This window comes from Atractosteus spatula, chromosome 28 (assembly GCF_055471065.1).
Source record: "Atractosteus spatula isolate fAtrSpa1 chromosome 28, fAtrSpa1.hap1, whole genome shotgun sequence".
Taxonomy (NCBI): Eukaryota; Metazoa; Chordata; class Actinopteri; order Semionotiformes; family Lepisosteidae; genus Atractosteus; species Atractosteus spatula.
This window is the reverse complement of record NC_142733.1, coordinates 11,400,982-11,421,794: the sequence shown is the minus strand read 5'-3', so window position 1 is coordinate 11,421,794 and position 20,813 is coordinate 11,400,982. Positions and strand designations below refer to the sequence as shown.

At 37.2% G+C, this 20,813-nt stretch overlaps 1 protein-coding gene across 1 annotated transcript in view; it reads right to left on the bottom strand.

Annotated features, from left to right (window-relative positions):
• The window catches only part of LOC148814047 (receptor-type tyrosine-protein phosphatase S-like), a 320,468-nt gene that overhangs the window by 48,636 nt on the left and 251,019 nt on the right, over positions 1 to 20,813 (bottom strand). The window contains exons 17-23 of the mRNA XM_088907841.1: positions 20,415 to 20,509; positions 19,853 to 20,106; positions 19,361 to 19,451; positions 18,104 to 18,328; positions 16,888 to 17,045; positions 14,745 to 14,857; positions 6,917 to 6,964 (exon numbers count right to left, since the gene is read on the bottom strand). Coding sequence (XP_088763967.1) covers positions 6,917 to 6,964; positions 14,745 to 14,857; positions 16,888 to 17,045; positions 18,104 to 18,328; positions 19,361 to 19,451; positions 19,853 to 20,106; positions 20,415 to 20,509 — 984 coding nt within the window. The remainder of the gene's footprint in view (positions 1 to 6,916; positions 6,965 to 14,744; positions 14,858 to 16,887; positions 17,046 to 18,103; positions 18,329 to 19,360; positions 19,452 to 19,852; positions 20,107 to 20,414; positions 20,510 to 20,813) is intronic.

The window sequence follows — 20,813 nt, the reverse complement described above, 5'->3', positions numbered from 1 at the left end:
AACAGCTTTGACAAGTATAAAATTTCTTTATAGCAGTAAAGCAGAGTTGATGAATCATGCAAATGTTATGTTGGTATCCTGAGTTGCAGCCACTGTTATTAGTTTATACAAGTCCTTGGATTTCACATCTCATGCTTTGACTTTCCAGAAAGCACACATTTCTTAGATACACATCAGCTGAAACAGCGAAACAAAAAGTTGAATGAAGTGACCCAACCGTAGCACAAGGGCAATAAAAATGAGAAATACTTATGGTTGCAATCAGGGGTCCATGTTATAAACATGATGGGAAACTGGGCCACACAGAGTTGATAAAGGATGGCACCTCAGGTCAGCCAATTTCATACAGTGCTATTGGTTAATTACAGTCAGCTACTCTGAAATGCAATTAGTTTCGATTAGACATCACAATCTTTGATTTCCAATGATTGGTGATTGCCCAGCTAAGCATGCAAGTCAGCTGTTTGTGTTTGCATGACTGCTCTAATACTTATCCTGAGCCGAGCAGATGACAAAGAGACATTCAGCATGAACTAGCAGTAATTACCAGTGCAGAGTATAATTCTAGTAATGTTTTCTACATTTAATTTTCAATTTAAGCAAAAAGGTCTCTTTGGTAATAGAGCACGGTGTTTGAAAGTTATGGAGTATCTGACCAATTAACCATATACTGTAACTGAGTGCATTAAAATAATGCAATAGATGCTTTGATTTGATTTGCTAGTTGCTGTTCCCTGCATGTCTCTACCTTTTTATTTCAAACCACCTCTTCCCTTATTTGCTCAGCTTCTTACTCAATTCTTTGTAAAATTGGCATAATTTTAACAGATACATTGAGCACTTGAAACAAAAAGATGAAGTGAATTTTAACACCCCTGCAGTTGGATAGGATCATGAAAAGAAACATTCAAACTGCATTATTAATTTTTGGGATATTCAGTCACAACAGAAGATTGTGTTGTCTTTCATGGTTAATGAATGGTAATGAAGACAACGGTAAATGACACATTAAACAAAAGCCACAGCACTTAATATAGTGCCACACAAAACAAATAAAGTCTGAAAAGGACACTTGAAAGAAATGTCAAAAAGAACATCAGGCAGTTAATCAATACAGTTGATCTGCAGGTCTTCAAAAGGCTTCAGTAAAATTGTCCAGCCAAACTCAAGACAAATGCGATATTCAGACTTAACTTAGACCAGCTTGTGTCGAACTGACTCCACAAAACCTATGTTTAGGTTATTTTAAAAAAAATAAATGTAAAAATCAACAGCCCACGATCTTGCTCTGTATTTACTTATTATGTAATAAAGAATATATAGTTATCATTGATTTTTTTAATGCTTTCAATTAATTGTCAATTAATCTTCTTGATACACTTCTTATAAATAACAATAAATTTTCTATTAAAATATTGTTAAATTGTCATTTTTTTTAACAAAGGTAGTAAGAAAAATATATCTTAACAATACTGTATGTTAGAAATGTTTTTTTTAAACCTAGTCAATGTACCACCATTTTAAAATTCTGCCTTCTAAAGGTTACCATGAATAATCTGTGACCACTTAATAGTACACTTCAGATCCCAAAGTACCATACATTTGTTTGGGTTATTTTTAATATTTTAAATACTTTAGGTGTGACTCCAAGACAGAAACTTCACAATGGTTTTGGAAAGAAAATGGGAAACAGATACATTATATTCAAAGTACATAACTGATCCCCACAAAGGTCCTGATGTGCATCTCTTTGAGGCAATATGGTGCCATCTGCCATTCTAAATCACGAAGAAGAATCTAACAAATCTAAGAGAAAGATTCAGAGGAATGTTTCACAGGACATTTTGTATAAAATCCCTTAAATTAGAATGCCAGCTTTTCACTAGTGACTTGACAGAATGAATGGATACTCTTAGAAAAGCAAAAGGTATTCATAACATATCTGCCCTGTCCCAGGACTTAAACCCTAATCTAACAAAGTAGTATGCTCCATACAGTAAATTATTTTTAAAATAGGCTGCAGTGACGATGCTCGATAAATTATAAACACTTTTGCACAAAACATGGAGTCCTTCCCCTGACTCAGCTTTCAAGGTGTAAACCTCCCCATTTCTCTGCCACCATTTAATTTCCCGTGAATCTGTACCAAGGACAATGCGCCTCTGTCAGTTTGTTACGCCAAGCAGTTTCTTAAAACTGGAAGCTTGGTGGGTGAGCTTGAGTGCAGCAGTCCCACTTACTGCTGAAGAGAAATACTAGGCTCTGGAGAAAGAGGCTGATAGAGCAATGGCAGCTATTAACAAAAATACAAACAAAATAAAAACAACTACACACAATCTCTTGAAATGCACGATGGGCAACCTGTCTGCATACCGCCATCAAATCACCCAGTGGTCTTACTGAAGCACACACTGCACTGAACTCTACTTGAAAAGCAACAGCAACACAGCTTTAGAATTTACAGAAGGCAGAAATGATGGCACAATGACTAGATTACCCTGAAGATGTGATGTGCATTTTTTATATTTTCATTCAGACTTATAAGAAGTTATTTTTTGCTCTCTATAACCTCAGAGAGGTAAGGCTCCAGCTGTTTTTTTCAACTTGCAGGATGTACCCCATCCTCTGTGTGCAAGTGTTACTGCCCAATTGAATTTTTTTTTACAAAGCTGCCTTTTCACTTTCAATGGATTTTTCTACAGTATGAAGCAGAAGATCCTGATAACAAAAGCATGAATAAATAAATCAATATCTAATTTCCACAAATTGATGTATTTTAAAACATGAAAATGATGTGTAACAGTGCCTCATACTGCTTTAAAAGTTTTGTTAAATATGAAGAGCCAAACAAACAACCTTAATTCATGCTTATTTTCATCCCAAATCCTCACATGCGTGCTAACACAACAGATTAAGGAAAATAATTCCCTGAGAAAACTGTGAAAATACATTATGCAGATTTCCAATAAGAGCTAAAAATGAATCAAGTTAGAAATATCTGAAACTCTGTGGAATATTCTAGAAAGTGATGAACTGGCAAGACATAATGATGTGCCAAAATGGATTCTAAACAAAGTTTGTTTTTTCTTTCTTTATTTTCACTCCCTGTGCATTTGTGAATAATAAAAGGGACGTCTGACAGCAGATGTTCAAATATTCTTTGAATTAAGGTCACTTAGAAATGCTGCATAGTTTTTTTTCTTTCATTTGAGCATCCCATCAAATTAATGATGATATTTCTAAGATTAAAATAGGCTCTCTCTTTTCTCCAGAATTCTAACATGCTGCCTACATACCAGTACTGTCTTTATATTGATTAACACTCTCCTATTCTTCTCCAACATTACACCTACATTGTATTATTAATTTGCTATCCAAACTGTGATAAAATGAGGCATTCCTCAAGTGGAATCTTGTATGTACACTAGAAAATTAGCAGTACCTTTGATCAAACATCCCCAGAGTGATAAAAAAGGTGAACACCGCATAAATGTGAACTGGGGTGAAAATGTCTGCAGTTCAATTCATGCTTTCATGGTCAAATTGATAAAAATATTGTGTGATTATCATTCAATGCTATGCTGTGAGTCCAGAAGACTAGATTTAAAATTACATGGTAAGTTAAAATGGATTTGCAGGAATGTACAAATGCTGATATTACAGCAAATATTTTCCCCATTACAAGCTCTAGAATTAGGGCTTTCTGGTACTGATTTTTTTACCTGCACACACAGGACAGATTGGAAGAACTGTCTGCACACACAGTTTATCTAAGTCAAGTATTTTGTAAAAGTCCACAACAAAGCTCATATTCCACTGGTTAAGGCACAATTGAAAAAAGACACTTCAGGAAAATGAGAATCCATGTGTTAGAATACCATTGTTTTCTTTTCTTCTTTGAAACCATGATGTCATTCTTACCATAGTTGAACGGTGAGGAAAACAGGTGAAACAAATCAGCACACACACACAAACTTAGTTGCAACAAACCATTAGCAAGCCCAACATCTCATTAATATAGAAACAAGTGAGAGTCCCTTGTTTGATGGTCTGTATTAGCACATAGGAAGTTAAACAAAATCTAAACAGACTTTATAACTGATGGGGATCAGCCTAGAGCTCCATTTAAAAATTCACAATTTTTTCAGTCAAATGACATTTTTGTTTCCAGTAGGACTATCTTTCCCATATCATAAGGCTTCAGGAAGAAGGGAAACCACATTAGTACTGTATATACTGTACAAAGAATGCCAAATTAAGGGTCACTGGGGGCTTTTTCTTTTAGCAGCAGTTAATTTAAGCTAATTTAAACAGACACCAAGATGAAACATAAGACAGTATTGACAGAAGACAGAATTTGGTATTAATTGCCTCCTTATCACCAGGTTCTCCAAAATACAGTAACCAGTCATGTTGAATTCCAGATTTGCCTTTTCTAACAATACACCCTTTTATCATTATTTTTATGAAATAAAAATATAAGGGCTAGAACATATTTAGAAATCTCATCCAAACATGCCCATTGAAATATCACTGCTGGAATCTGAGAACAAACAGGGCACCTGCTACTACTGTGGCTCAAGTGACAGATTACAAGCATACAAACAACACTCAACAAAAGCTTAATTTGTAATTACAATTCCTGTTGGTTAGACAGACTGACAGAATAAATGGATTTTTTGCAGAATTGCTTTATCTCTGGTATCAAAAGAAAAGTGTCAACACTGTTTTTAACTTGTTTGCAATTCAGCAAAACATGCTGATATATGAAGAGGAATGTACTGTTTTTGCTAAATTCACAGCTAGTGTAACAGAAAAAAAAAATGTATATTAACCAGGCTGTACCATGTACCAGGAAAACACTTTAGATTCCTGGCTGATGAACATAAAACGCAGACACAACAGCAGTCTTCCCAGTGGGGACCCACATGAACCACAACCTCCACTTACAAGTCCTGAGAGCCCTTATGACTCGGTACTGCTTTCAGCTCTGTGAAGGAGGAGGGGTGGTAACAAAGGTATGCTGGGTAAGCTGCAGTTCAATTTTCTTCAACCTGGCCAAAACAAAACTCCCGAGTTCAACAGAAGGGAAAGGAAAATCTTTAACACAAGCTGCTAGAATCTCAGGTATACACACAACATTTTTCTGCATTGCTTACTTTTTATTCCAGTAAATTTTCTAAACTTCTGAAGTTGGAAACAAGCTACCCAGTCAAGCTGCTGAAGCTGATACTCTAGCTTCTTTGCAGTGGTTGCTGGACAAGATACTTAGATCAATTAGCTATCCTCAATCAAACAACCTAGATGAGCTAAATGGTATTCTCATCTGAAACATTTGTCAGTTCTTAACAACCCTGAAATGAAGATTCAGAGCAAGTTTAAGAAATCCACTGTGTCACAAAGTCTGTCGAACAGATCTCAAACTGGTGTGCAGTGTAAGAGTAGGAACTCATAGAAATGTATCTTTCTATGAGTTATAGGGTATAAAGTACAGCTCAGAAAGTCAGCTGATGGAGAGAAACTAACACACTATAAAGTGATAGACACATTTAAAGGCTCAAAAGAAAAACTGCTGAAATCGTACAAAGGATGATAGTTGAATAAGCAAAACAGAAAGCAACAGCTTGGCTTGGGAAAGCTGTACTTATATCATTTCTGGTCTGCCTTAATTTAGATTTCAGGACATTTCATAGATATGGAGATTTGAGTGTGACAGCAATTCTATTTCAATGTTTGTGTAATGTATTGTAAATATTTTAAATACATTTATCCATGTACTACATGTAAAATCAACAATTAAATATTCCCAGTGGCTATTTTTTACATAATTTCTGTGGAATTATCATGACAGTTTCTATTTCATTTCCATATAACTATGTTTTTCTACATTATCCTTCCCTGTCAGTTGCTTAGTGATCTTTTGGATGAAGTGAGAAGAAACTTTGAGAAAATCTGTGTATGAAATATTATTTTAATTGTTAAAATGACTTGAAACCTGAACCTTTCAGATGGAAGAAGTGAAAATATCATCCAAGACCATCAAGGTTGTATTCAGGTTTTTCAACTCAGATTCTAAACTGATATTCAAAGAGTGAGAACCCTTAGATGCACTTGAAGAACAGACAAATACTGTCTGCAGGGTTAAATACAAATATGATTTTATATAGATAATTAGGATCTCCAGATTTAAACACTTAAATCTACACTCTTATTATCTTGTCTAAGTCATGAAAACACTTCCTGGGGATGACCTGGCATGATCTGGTTAATAAATATGTGGATTTTAAGTTTGCAAATAATTATTACAAACTTTATACTATATCAAGAGAATAGTGTCTTCAAAGAAAAAGTGCCCATTCTATATACTTTCATTGCACTGAAAATTTTCTGTCAGTAATAAGGCCACAGGCTCAATATGACACAACTGTAGCTAATTTCTAATTTTGGATTGGCAGCGGTATGACAAGCAGAGAATATATTTTACCGGTAGTGCTTAAAGCAATCTTTGGAACTATTTTTGAGATGCTTAGGAGAGGCAAGGCACCAAGTCTCTGCTTCTATTGCTTAGTGTTGTTTAAACACTTCTGTCTCCAGAAAGACCCCATCAGTTAAGCTGGAATTAGTTTAGCAGGGGAGGACTCTACTAAAAATGTTTTGTTTTTGACATGTGAGTTGCAGTGAGGCTGGAAGGTAACACAGTGAAAGCGTGAAACCCAGGATTAATGAACAGCCTGACAGCTGTGAGAATACAGCAACTCCAAATAATAACAATAACAAAAAAAGAGCTGTGAGTGAGAAATAAGACTGGATTTGCAAATCAGTTTTAAAAAGATGTAAATAGAAATGTGGGTAAAAGGGGCAATACTGAAAAAAGCTGAAAAGACAAACACAGGAACTAAAATACACAGGAACTAACTTTCAATGTCAAAATCGGCTTCACTGTGGGGACTGCTGAGACCAGAATCTGCGAAAAACAGCAAACATAAAAAGAAAACCTTTTAAACACTGATGAAAAAAGAAAAAGATAACAAAAATAAAGGCCAACACAGCACTGGAGGAAAAAAAAGAAAGAAAAAAGTACCTTATACACTTCATGCTTTGCAGGTGCCCCTATTTATCAAAGTTATTCAATGTACATTTCAAACTACATCTGAGAAACTTCAATGCTGCTAACTCAATCCAGAAGAAACAGTTCTGTCTGGAATTATTCCTGCCTATGACCTCCCACATAAAAAACGAAAAAAGCATGAGGTTTGAACAACACCAAAAAAAAAATCCTGCAGCATTCCAGAGCTAAATTCCTTACAGGTTATTCCAAAATTTCAAAAGATTTCTGAGTATGCACGATCCTTGAAGGAATCCATGCAGTCCTGCAAGAATCCTGCATTTTACCATATAAATATAAATACACTCATATACAACTATTATTTTGTATTTACTATGGCCTTTTAGTAAATCAGAATTCTACAATTCAAAGATCGCATCCCTCTGAAACTTGGATAAAAAACTTTCATAAACAGGGGCCAATAATATCAATTTATAAAAAGATAGGCTTGTTTAGAAAATATAAATGATAGTTTCTTCGTTGTCATAGCAACGAACATAGAGAAGAAGGACATCTGACTGGCCAGTGTGTTACATACAATATACGAATGAAGGCTGGGAAGGTTGAGAAGACATGGGCAAACTACTGTACACATTTTACCACAGGAGCACAGGAAATATTTTAGCACATGAGGTACTTCACAGCACACTGGTCCTGGTTCCATTCGATTACATTACCCTTATTGTTCTACAAATGGCTCAACCCAATTGGCTTCTTCAATAAACATCAGGTCTAATAAACCTCATGCATTAGTATTGTAAGTTTCAGACTCTTTCAGTCAACCTGAACAGCCAAACCACAGTGCTTCCATTATTTTCTTCTTTCGCACCTGCTTCTTCTTCAGAACATAAAACATTTCTCACCGTGAAAGAAATTAAAAAAATCAAAATTTGCACTGTCAGAAGAGTCTTGTTGCTTAACTGAAGGACACTGAAGAAAGTGTATTGAGATATTTGATGTTCAACATCCACAACTCACAGAGTGCTGTGATGAGGCTGTTAAAGAGTATTTCTGAAAAAGGACAGCAAGTGACTATGACAACAAATTTCACTAGAGTGTGTCTGGCTATCTAGAGTTAAGGTGTCTACGGCCAAACAAAATCTATTGATATGGATTATGGGAAATAAGCAAATTAAACTCATTACTGTGATATGTCTGTGATTTGTTGCTTTGTCAAAATATGCAAGGCAGAATTCAAATTCTCTTTAGATGCTCTGTATCTAATGTTGTCAAACTGGTTGGAGCAATTTAACTTACATATTTCCACAAATTCACATCTTTTGACTGATCAAATTACGTATCTATGACTGTATATAACTAGCAAACTCAAGATAATGCTAGAAAGCAGTGGTATACGGTTTCATCAGTGAAAGAAAGCACAAGACACTGATGCATAATCACACCCGGCCTCAGCTTTTACAGGAAACAGCTGAAAAAGAAAGAAAAGACATCTCTACCATTACCTCAAACATGTGTGACATACCTGTACTACCCCCAACAAGGGAACCCCCAGCAAGCTGTTTTACCTTGAACTTTTTCTCGGTAATGCTTAACATATTTCTGAGCCCACATTTAGTTGGGAGGTAAGATACTATTACGACACAGTAACAAGTTAAGCCAAGTTAAGTGAGGGACACTATAATAAAGCATTCAGAAAAGAATATGATTGCATCTAGCTCTGAAGAGTCAATGCATGCCACTGGCATACTTACCAAGAAGACATCAGCAGCCTATTTGAAATGATTGAGCAGTTAAAATACAGCATACCAATAGACACCTAAAAATCACAGTGAAAATGCTACATCTACAGGTGTTGTAGTAGCTCATGTCAAAATAATTTTACAGAAACTTGTGGCATGTGTCTTCAAATGGACTTTTTTCTCCCTCTTCAATCAATAGTCACATAATCTTGCTTTTCTAATAACTAAGACTCCATGTATCATCCATCTTATGTTTGAAGGTAGTTCACAATAATTATTCTACTTAAAATTCATTTTTTTATTTTACCAAAACGGATTAACCTTTAAAAATGATAATGTCAGTGAGACGATGGAGCACACATGCTGATGATTAAACTCAAAAGGGAACAGAAAGCAGTAGTGGTTGGCGCATTGGAACAGCATCATTAATATTTCCTATAATACCTTAGGCCTGTGGATGGATTTTACTCTCATACAATACTCACTTTTTTGCTTCTCCACTCACAGAGCCCCTGTGACTATAGCTGGAGGATCGCAATGGAAATGAGATGCCAGTCACCTCCCTGAATAATGTGCTGGATTTAATTATGTGAAATGAAGAATACATTTAGGAATTAATGCCCCTTGTTAACTGCAAACTGCTACTGAAGCCAGATTTCCTTCTTAGTCCCTGAGGTTAAACAGTAAGGTGGCTGGGTGGCACAGCATGCTGCTAGTTTTTGTCTACCCTCATATTCCACCAGCCTCAAGTGCTATTTTCCATATTTACATCTGGATACTGTAAAGTGCATTAATGCTTTCTGATTTCCTACTGATTAAAGCTCTTCAAAAACAAGTTTCTCTTAAATGAACCGTGATGACAATGGACCAAAACTGGGCCAACACTGGCCGACATACCAGAGTAAAGCATTTTAGATGGTATTGTAAATGTAACAGTCCTGAAAGCACAGCTCTGAGTGTAAAGCAGTTTCAGGGTTTTGACTTAATTTGTAAATGAAAAGCAAATGCAAAATAAAAAATGTATTCATTCAGATTAAAAAAAACTGAAAGACTGATATATCTACTACAATGTACCCTGCAATGCTGCCTATGTGAAACTAAGTAAATGGTGTTAAAAGGAGATGGAATTCTAGCCTTTCTCCAACAATTTCTTATTGTATCTGTAATGTTTTTTTAAAAATTTATAGTCCCTTAATGAACAACAAGGTACACTGGTAGGATACGTTAAGCCCCAAAGGTGAAAGGATCATATCTGAACAAGAAGGCCCCATGTCTTCTGTTTGAATTGCAAGGATTTACTATGCAAAATTTAATCCCACTATAAAATGCCACAGTAATTAAAAGAGTGGGGGCTGTTTTGTACATAAAGATGTAATTTATCAGGCATGTGGAATGGGTGATGGCTTGAGGACTAATAACCTGTTTTTTATTAGTGATTGTATGGTTCAGATCATTAATACATTTAAAACAGACCCTAGTTTATCAGATGGCAGCAGCTCCACTGATTGCGCACAGCTAACACTGCAAACGGAGATGCCTGCCGGCCAGTGTGTGCACCTCAGTGAAGGCAGTCAGTATGGGAGAGAACGACAGGGGCTGAGATGCACAGTTTACTCAGTTTGCTTTTTCGGGCTTCAAGCTCTATTATAACCTCCCTTAAAACAATCCTCTCCAAACCATGGCCAGTGAGCAAACTGGATCCCCAGGGGACAGAATCAAAAGAAATGAAGACAGAAGGCGGCAAGGCAGGCTGAGGGACATGCATGCATGCACTCAAGTGCATACAAAACACACATGTACTGCGTGTACTATACAATATAGTACACACACATGTTATCTGCAACTACAGTGGAAATGGCTCCTGTTAAGCTGATACAGATCTTCCAAATCCACTGCTTGTTAAACTGGCTAATGCTAATGCAAATGGAATTCTCAATGTGAACAGTTCGGCAATTAAATGGGAAAAGATTTCATTTGTAATTACTATTTGAACACAATGATATATGAGCCTTTTAGATAGTTAGAAAAGAAAGAAGAAACATAGCTGATCTCACTCAATTGCTGGTTAAGAGCTAAACTAGTGTAAACCAATGAGTAATTATTTCCATTAAGTACATAGGAAATACAGTACCATTTTGAAACGCCTGTTATTATAAATTTAGGATTATTAGGTAGTGTAGCTCTAAAACATAACATAATATCATTGTAATTAGCTTTGTCATAAACATGTAATTACTGAAAACATAGTAAAGCAGTAAATATTACATTTTGAACTACAGGAGGATATACACCAGAGCAACTAAAACAAAAACAGTAATAGTAGCTACATTAAATATTTCAGTATATAGATTAAGGACATTACTGTAACTCACTGCTGTCACTGTATTCAGTTATTATTACTATTGCTTCAGTAAACAGTATTTACAGAATTTAAACAGACTTTAAACAGACTTTAAACAGAATTTAAAACATTATTTTCTGATTAGTTTTGTAGTGAGCTGAAAACCCAACAGAATCTGTTAGCTATTAACAATGCAGGAATCAATCATGACTGCCTGGTATTCATACTCCCTACACCTGCGAACTTCACTACGATGGAAGAACAAGTCTCCTGCTATGGTAGAATTTAACATGGCCCAGGTTTAAGTAACTTTTATACACACTACGTAGATCAACATAAATGTCCAAAAGATTTCCTCCATTTTGCTAATTTTAAAAATAAACCCTTACACGCATAACTTGTAAATGACAAATTACTTTTTGCATCTTTGGTCCACACAAATCACTGTTAATATTAAATCCAACTATGCAGTATAAAAAGTGAAATATAATATGAAGTCCAATTAAAAGCCCAATTAAAACAGAAGGGCTTCAAAATGAGTTCATCTTCACTGCAGTTCAAGCACTGCTCTTCATTCTCTCTGAGACTGGCAGAGCCTATTGGCAGATTGAGACTAATGCTGGTAACCCAATAGGGACAGGGAGAGTAAAGGTCTAGAATACTTCAGATTGAACTTTGGAACTTTGGATTGAATTTGAAACTGCAAATGTATTCAAAATCATGTAGTAAAGCAGCAAATTGAAACATACAGTAGCAAGCTTGTATGGAGTAATGGTACAGAAAGCTTTGACGTGCAAACTAATGATAACTATAATTAAAATATACAGTATTACACATCAAAGTAGCAGTTTTCTTCTGTGCTGATGCAAATGTGACAATTAATCCATGACACACAGACTGCAGAACAGCAGTACATTTCTCCTGCTTGCAGTGATTTCTGTCAGCCACTGTGTTTCAGCATAACTTTGCTACAGTATATCTGGTCTTTTCAACTGCCAAATTTGTCTCCTTGTTAGCGGAAATTGCTGAGTTTGACAAAAATCTGCCTTCATCTTTTCTAAAACACTTTATGTAAATTGTATGTGCTGCTCATTAATGGAGAATTCTCTCAAGTTTAATTTAATTCAGCATATTCACTTACATCTATTTCCTCTTAGGCCCTAGTTCTGTGCTGGTCACTAACAACATAGTAAAAGGGGCAGGAAGTTTTATCGTTGTTTTTTTTTGGGCTCTTGTAGCATGTAGCCATCAACAAATTTAAACAGGAAAATCTTTTCCTCCTGTTTTTTCTTCAGATTACAGATGTTGATTGACTGACTATGTTGCAAAGGCCGGTGAGGAAAAAAATAACCTTCTGTAAAGAAACTTGGAGAGGAATATAGTAAAAATCTTCCATCTTCCATGCAGACTGAAGGAATCTTGGGAAATGATTCAGTGTCCAAGAAGGAAACCCACAGTTTCTCCAGTACAACATGTGTATCAGAGGAAGAGGGCATGATTCTCTATGTGGAAGAAGTCCAGATCCCTAACACTGTTTCGTCCCCTAAGAAGATACTGTATAAGATACATACTGTACAAACACACATTTTCTAACAATACCTCAAGTTACTCTACAGAATAAAAAATCATGGACTAAATTCTCAGACTGATTCCTTACCTTAAGGAAAGTTCTGTCTTGCCCTGTCATGACAGCTAGGAGGTGTAAAAAATTTAAGTTTGCACAAACTCTGTAGATCATCACTTATTCGTCTCAATTTGGGCTAGAGCAGGAAAGGGACTGGAATGTTTGTAATGGACAGTGCTGCTTGTGAGCATCAAATATAAGAACTGCACTGGATGTGTGACTGGTAATGGCAAGACAGGACATTTTGACTAAATTGAATATCAGGACATATATGCTATTAGCTGAGGTTATTATTCATTAAATGTCTCAATTCTGAAAAAGCTGTGAGACAATCACTTTTCTAACTTTCTCCTTAAAAGGTGAAATGAATGTGACTTTCTCTGCATAAGAGGATGTTTCAAATTTAGGAACCCTAAACCCCATTATATGGCATGCTATTTATTTTTCTAGCTATTATGGATCTGTTCCTATAATGCAGCAGAAATGTGTAAACAGTGGAAACTCTATCACTCCTTATTATAAAGAAGGGCTAAAAAGTTGAGGTACAAAGTACACAACCTCACTGTACTGGAGGTACTGTACTGTAAACTGAGAACCAAATCAATGATTTAGTGGCTTTCTTCAAAAATTGAATTAACCCACTTGTGCCCGACAAACGCATGTATATTTATAAAATCTGACTGTTCAACTTCATCAACTCTCTGTCAACATATCAGTTCTACTAATCTGCTGTAGGAGGCGCTGTAAAGCACTGCAAGATCCTCGGTGGTGATGAGTGGTGCTACACGTGACTGGTTGGAATTTGATGGGTGAAATGCCAAAATAATACACAGGAGCTGATGTCTGTGTAGACGGAGTTCTAATTAGAATTAGACCTTCTTAATTAAGAATTTAATTCTGACACAGAACTCTGATTTTAAAGTGTTGACAAAGCACACAGATAAATATAAGCTCAAAATTGGGATATGTTCATGATCAAATAAAAATTGAAATCAAGAACTGAAAGCATTGCTGTGAAAAACAAATGACTGTAAATACAATAAAATATTCTGGATTGTGTTTTGTTCTCTTAAATTCTGTATGGTAAGGTAAAAATATTTAAAGGGTACTATAAAGGATTTCATACAAGTCATAAGTAATGGGGCAGTGCTTATTATGTAAAAAGGAGTTCTTCAGCCTTGTGTTCAATCCAGCTGATGCCTCAGTTACTGCTTAAACTTTAACCATCTAGGTAATTTGCATACTTAATCATTTTAAATTTCCTTTTTCACTTAAATATCTAGAGATTTTGGCTTATAAAAGTACCTTGAAATCTCCAGCTGATAGAACATTGAGATGAACTGCCTAATTAAGCAATTTATTAGTTTAATTCAGAATTCAATTAAGCAAGAAGAACTTAGAATGAAACTAACAAACACTTAGGATACTTAGGATCAGAACTGAAAATTTGATTTGAAGGAAAAACACAGAAAGAAAAAAAATGTATTTTATGGTGTACTTTTTTCTTGCATGTTAGTTAGTATACAGTACAATCTGGCCGGTGTATGCAAGAGTGAAAACTCTGCTGCTTGTCTGGGCCAGGGCTGTTCTAACTAACTGCGACATAGGAAGCTGAGGTCACAGCAATCTTAACAGAGGACTGTTATATTGTCACCTTGATGCTGCCGTTAAGCACATTCTCTCTCTCAAGAAACAGAACAGCAGGTGTAGCAAACTGAATGGCTTCCTGCCATGGGCGGATAAAGTTAACTTTCAGATTCCAAAGCACTGCAATAGCAGCACTACAGCACACATGGAAAATCTGCATGGGAAATCAGAGAAGGTTGCTGATGCTTCACTTATACATTAAACATTTTTTTCCCCATTTTTACATCTGTGTCGAGTTAAGCATTACCACACTGTTACCAGCTTGGCCCACATTTCCACACCACTGGCGTGCAGGGTCTGTGCCTCCCACAGGGGCAGCGAGGGTACCTGGAGTCTGGAAGTTGATGCGTCTCATCTCCACGGGGTCTGTGGGGTGGTGCGGTGTGATTTCGGCATTGTTCAGAAGACACTTGGTGCGTGGTTCCGACTCCTTCCGTTTACTGAACAGGCAGAAGGAAGGAAATGTTCAGCTGAGTATTATATAATGGAAATGTTATTTTCTTCAGTCACGCAGAAAATAAATCACTCCTTTCATTCACTTTCCAGTTTTCAAAAGTAAAAAGGATAGAGCAGTAAAAGCTGCACTATACTGGCTCTCCAATATGATCCAATATATCTCTTTATTTAATCCCCATGGAGGCCAGCTTATATGGGAGACATCTTAACTATATTAACTGTTTCAATCACATGAGCTTCTGCTTCATGGACCTTTGACTGAAAATACTCCTATAATTGTTTCTGTGACTCATAGTCTGTTAATATTTTTTCTCTGTCTAATGTTAAGATGCTTCCAAATCATTTCACACAGATTACTGCAAGCAGCAGGGATCTGAAAGTTACAACCTTAGACCTTACTGTATGTCTTTGAATGTAGTAAACATGCTTGTAAGACTTCTTTATAAGAAGTATAAGTTAGGGCAGTCATTTTTAAGCTGAACTGATTACTGTATGTCATTCATACCAGTGATTGGTGCTCAAGGCCGCTCTCAGTGTGACATCACCAACTAGAGTGATGGACACTATACTGCTAGCCATGTTTGGCAATTGCAATTATATTAGGGCTTGAAAAACACAAACTTTTTTAGCAGTGTGCTATGTCAGACAGGCAGCTGCTCAGCCAATGAAATGTCTACTTCTGAGTAAAGGAAAGCCAGACATAATAAGAACTCTCAATTCAAACTGATGAAACCTTAACCTTTAGCACACTTTTCAAATAACACTTGCATTTACATGTATAATATTGTGAAAATGAGTTTGATGTGAAATCCTTCTGCTCTGAGGACAATGTCTTGCTGATTGCACACTAGACAGGTGTGGCTTCTTTCTGGATAAGATCCTTGGATCAGTAGCTGCTCACAACCAAATGATGGGCCAAATGGTCCCCTTCTGTCCATAACCTTTCTTATGGTCAGTGTCCTAAAGTGTTTCAGTGACTTACACTCCAAATGCGCTTATTGTGTAAACCAGCTATAAAGTATACCTAACCCTTACCTGTCAGGTTTGCTGTTCCCAAAGAAAGCAATGAAGCAAGAGGGGAAAGAACACAGGACAAGAAAATCAATACGGATCATTTAATTTACACAGAAGAGCTGCAGTCCTCCATAGCGCTTATCTGCACTACAAGAGCCAGTTTTAAGGTGGGTAAACCCCTGGGAAGACTAATGGACACACAGCAAATAGAACATCATAGAACACAGGCCATCCTCAGGTTCAAGGACAAACTGAGGTAATAGGATGTGCAAGACAGCCATGGAAAGATAATCGGTTCCCTTCTTTTTCCACCTCCAAACATCAATAAGATTCACAAAAGCAGAGTTAAACAGAAAAGAGTACAGATCTTTTAAATACTGCACCAACATTGCCCTTCAAACTCCACTTTTATACATATTTGTCTTTCAAAATGCAACCTTTGCAATTTTTATAATTCATCTATAGCTACGGACAGCTAGAGTCACTTAGCAATCCCTTGCCAATGGAAAATGATGTGTTGTTGATGTTGACGGTTCCATCTCTTTACAAGAGCAGCAGTGTCAACGATACTGTCATAGGCAACTATGAAAAACCAGCATTGCACTACCTGTATCTACAAGCTCAGCACTATTTTATTCATACTACATCTGTAGATCTTACGACCTATCATTGTAACCTATACACTATTATCACCAAGACACCAGATCACAAGCATCTTTTGTTAAACTGTTTTGAATAAAACTCCACTGTATTACATTTTCACTGCACATCTTACATCTCTTATCACATTTTCCACTGTATTTCTATTACTGTATTGCTTGTTGTGTTAAAGAGTTTAAAGACTAGAAAAGCTTTGTCTCAGTTATTTTCAGTTACTGCATGTCATATTTAGTTAAGGATGCCAATAGAATGCTGCAAGTGTAGCTAAAGGGAACCGACTGCAGAATGTTTCCCATCTTTTTTGGTTCAGTTTCTTTCAGCTCCACACCATTCCACTTACTTCTTGTAGAGAAGGATGGCAATGACTATGCAGATAATGAAGACCACAGCCAGCACAGGTCCCACCACCCAGATCAGCCCATCTCCACCATCCATGGGCTGGGGATCCACTTCTGGGGCCATCACCGAGTCAGTGTATGGGCTTGCTGCAAACATTTTCTAAAACACACAAGCACACCTCCAATTTACACCTACATAGCTTTACATTAGCCTTAAATTCATCATGGTTTTAGTGTGTAATAATTTAGAGGCCAAACTGTATATATTTAATTTGATTAATCTACATATATCCATCCATTTTCTAACATTGTTTCCAATACAGGGGTGCAGAAGCAATGAGCACAAGGCAGGACACACCCTAGATGGGATGGTTGTCCATCAGAGTCATTTATGTATATTGTGATGCCGTGGAGGGATGTGCCTGGCAAGGCACAGCTTTTCCTGTGGTTTATAACTGTCTTTTTCTAAGCTTCCTTCTGCTGAAGATGGCTGCATGCAGTTCACAGTCTGGTTGATGGGACACCAGCAATCACTGACAGTAAAGACAGCATAGATGGAGTGCCAGGCGGAGAAGAAGAAGGTATTAACAAGAAATGAATTCAAGAACGAACTCTATCTGATTGCCCAGCCTTCAGCCAGCCTAGACTGAACATGCACCTAGCAGTATGAAGAGTTGCTACTAAATCTATCATTTTTCTCCAGCTCCATCTGAAAACTGCCACTATTATTTTTCCCCACCTCCAGCTGGAGGGCCACACTGTGGCTATTATTTTCCTCTCCAGCTCTGGCTCAGAGGCAGTGTCATAGTTAAGAGCTCTATTTCCCTCAGCATGGGGTATTTTTTTGCTTGTTTACCACAGGACAAAACTTGTATAAATAGAAAACTTATTTTTCATTTGAGATCTTGTGTGGTGAGTGTGTCTGTGTTCAGGGTATGCCTAGAACCTGTATCCCTTTTGTGGGTTACCCCACATGACATCGCAATACAGTATGAAATGCTTTATTTTAATTTTACAATTGGAATACATTCGCAGCTTTCACACAAACATACGATATCCTTAAATTTTAATGCAATGTTTTCTTTTATGTTTTATGTTGGTTAAATTTATATTATTGGCATTGGCTTGATTACTGATCCATGACTGATCTGTAAAACAGTGCTATACAAAAAAAACATGTCTACTGTGCAGAGGAAATGGGTCACAAACTGTGCTTACCACTGTGGTCATGTTGAGCTCTGCTAAAAGGAAGAAGACGTACTCCTGGCCTGGTTCTAAGGCCCGGTTCTCAAAGCCATTATAAACAACTTGGTTTCCTACTTTGAAGTAGGAGGGCAGTATGGACGGCTCAAAGCAGGCAGCGATGTAAGGCTTCTGAAAGTCGAGCTGGCGAAGGTGTCTCATGCTTCGCCTGTGCCGGCGCTGGCTGATGTCCTTAAGGAGCTGAGAGAGCAGAGGAGGGAGTCATTTTTAAGATTGACTTCATTACACTGAATTGTCATTAAAATAAAGAAAATAGCTTTGCATACAGTTGTAGAACAACAAAGCATCTGCATTGGAAGATCAATTTTAATGGACTGGTGTTAGATCACATACTTTGGAAAGATCATAACTTTACAAAAATGCTATTTCCCCAGCAAGGCTACTGAGGCTTAAAACAGGGAAAGGTCTTATCCAGAGTCCAGGGTAGTGTTTAATGCTCCAGCCATCAAGGGGCTGAATCGTGTTTATTATATGCCAACAGCAAGTGGGATTTCCTTAATGGTAGAGTATGGCTTGTCTTGTAACATAGACCTCTGAGACTTGCTGGGTACATTGTGTAAGCTTGCAGTGCTGTCAGTGAGAACCATAGATTGGGCACTGTGGAATAATAAGGGACGGCCCTGGCAAGTGTGCAATTGGTGTACAGTCCTCTCCCATGCATATCTCACCAAGTCAATTCAGAAGTTGAGATTCCTAATTGAGATATACATGTCAATGACTTCATGATGGCACATAGACACTTGGTCACATACAATTACAGCCCTCAATCCCGATTAAACAACAGCTACTAAATGTTAAGACTTCAGTGGGAAAGCCAATGCATAAGTATTGCAATAATGACAAGATCAAGTAGTTTGGCAACAAACCTGAACCTTGATTTGTACGGCACAGAAAACTCCATAAGAGGGTCTCAATGTCCCCCCTGATGTGGAGTACACCCAGGAATTGGGTTTAGGGCAGGAGTAGTGATTCATAGTTGTCAATACATGACAGTGAGCAGGCAATGGATACTTTATTTACAGCTGACTTCTTTTGCATTTGTTGACCTTAATTGTGCAGCTGTGGATGCAGGACCTACTGTACCTTTGAAATGTATTAAACTATAAATTAACATTGGCCCAGTTGGTGATCTTTATCACATTCAGCAATAGCATATTACTTCTAGCCACCACCACCAGTTTCCTGCTAACCCAATTAAAGTGTGAACTGTACCTCTTCGAGATCCATTTCATCTGGGTTTTTCCAATGCCTGACAAATAGTCCCCGGACTTTCTTCAGGGGAACAACCACCACATAAACATTCCTGCAAAATAACACAGTAAACCACTTCAGAATGTAACAAACCTGTCACGATCCCATTGGTGACCATGGTCATTGGCATGATCTCATGCCAATATTCTAAGATATCACACTAAGAACCTCATTCAGTATATCACAAATGTAACCCACACTGATAAAAAATATAAATAAAAAATTATAAAAGTATACTTTGGACATGTACTGTTAATGGAAATATATTTCCAAGACTGCACTCAGAAAACACAACAATAATTCTTTATATTCATTATATTTTTAAAATACATTTATTAAGATCTACAAGAACCTTCCTCAAGAAACAAACCACTTAATTATAAATCAATAAACAGTGTATTTCAAACATTGTCTAATTGTCCCTGTATTGTTAGATTTCTGTAAAATTCTTACTTGACTATGTCTTTGTTTTCCAGGGATGGGAATTTAATAGTAAGAGTTCTGTCGCTGTCCCGATAATGATCCAGCACAGGCTTGTGGACCAGGATAGATGGGGCTGTTCTAGCCTGTACCCTGTGTCTCAGGCCACCGATGTTGTCTTCCAGGCTGGTGATCTTGAAGTCGTAGGTAGTGTTGGGACGCAGGTTGGTGATCAGTGCCTTCGTATCCCTGGCATCCACGTCCATCTTCAGCCTGTTATACTCAATCTGATGACACAAAATGAAAGAAGGCGGGAACTGTTTGTGGACCTTTGGATAGGGGCTATATTTTGAAATATTTCTCTTCATTTTTCAAAAAGTAAACCAAATACTGTGAAAATTCATGTATTTTAAACAGAATTAATATCAGAGTTTTATGAGTATACTGGGGTTAAAGAGTAATGCAAAATGGAAATGCAAAATGTGAAGCAAAACCTTGCACATGAATAAAAGCCCTAAATGTCTAGTAATGTATTGGGAGCTAATGGAGCTCAGTGTAATCCACAACAGCAAGCACACCCAGCACCATGACTCACCGTGCAACGGTAAGGAGATCTGCTCTCTGGGAATTCCCAGGTAAGCAAGATCGAGGTCTTGGTAACCAGCTTGATCCTGAAATTCTTTGGGACGTCTGCCATGAGGAAACACAAGGAAAAGAAGACAAAATGTTTACAGACAATCCAGAGGCCTGGAGAGAAGTAGAAAGGGAAAGATGCAGTTGTTATTTAGATAAGTCATCCAGCTTTGATGGCTCTGTGGGTTTTCCTCATGCCTCCGTGCGCGGTGATCCACTGTGAAGGGGGCAATCAGCAGTAGATTAAAGACAGGTGACAGAACTCATGAACACGGACCCATGGAGGACATTTCTGAAACTGTTGTGTTCTGTTCGGAAGTGCCTGTCCAATCACCCATGAACTTGCTAAGGAAATATGACA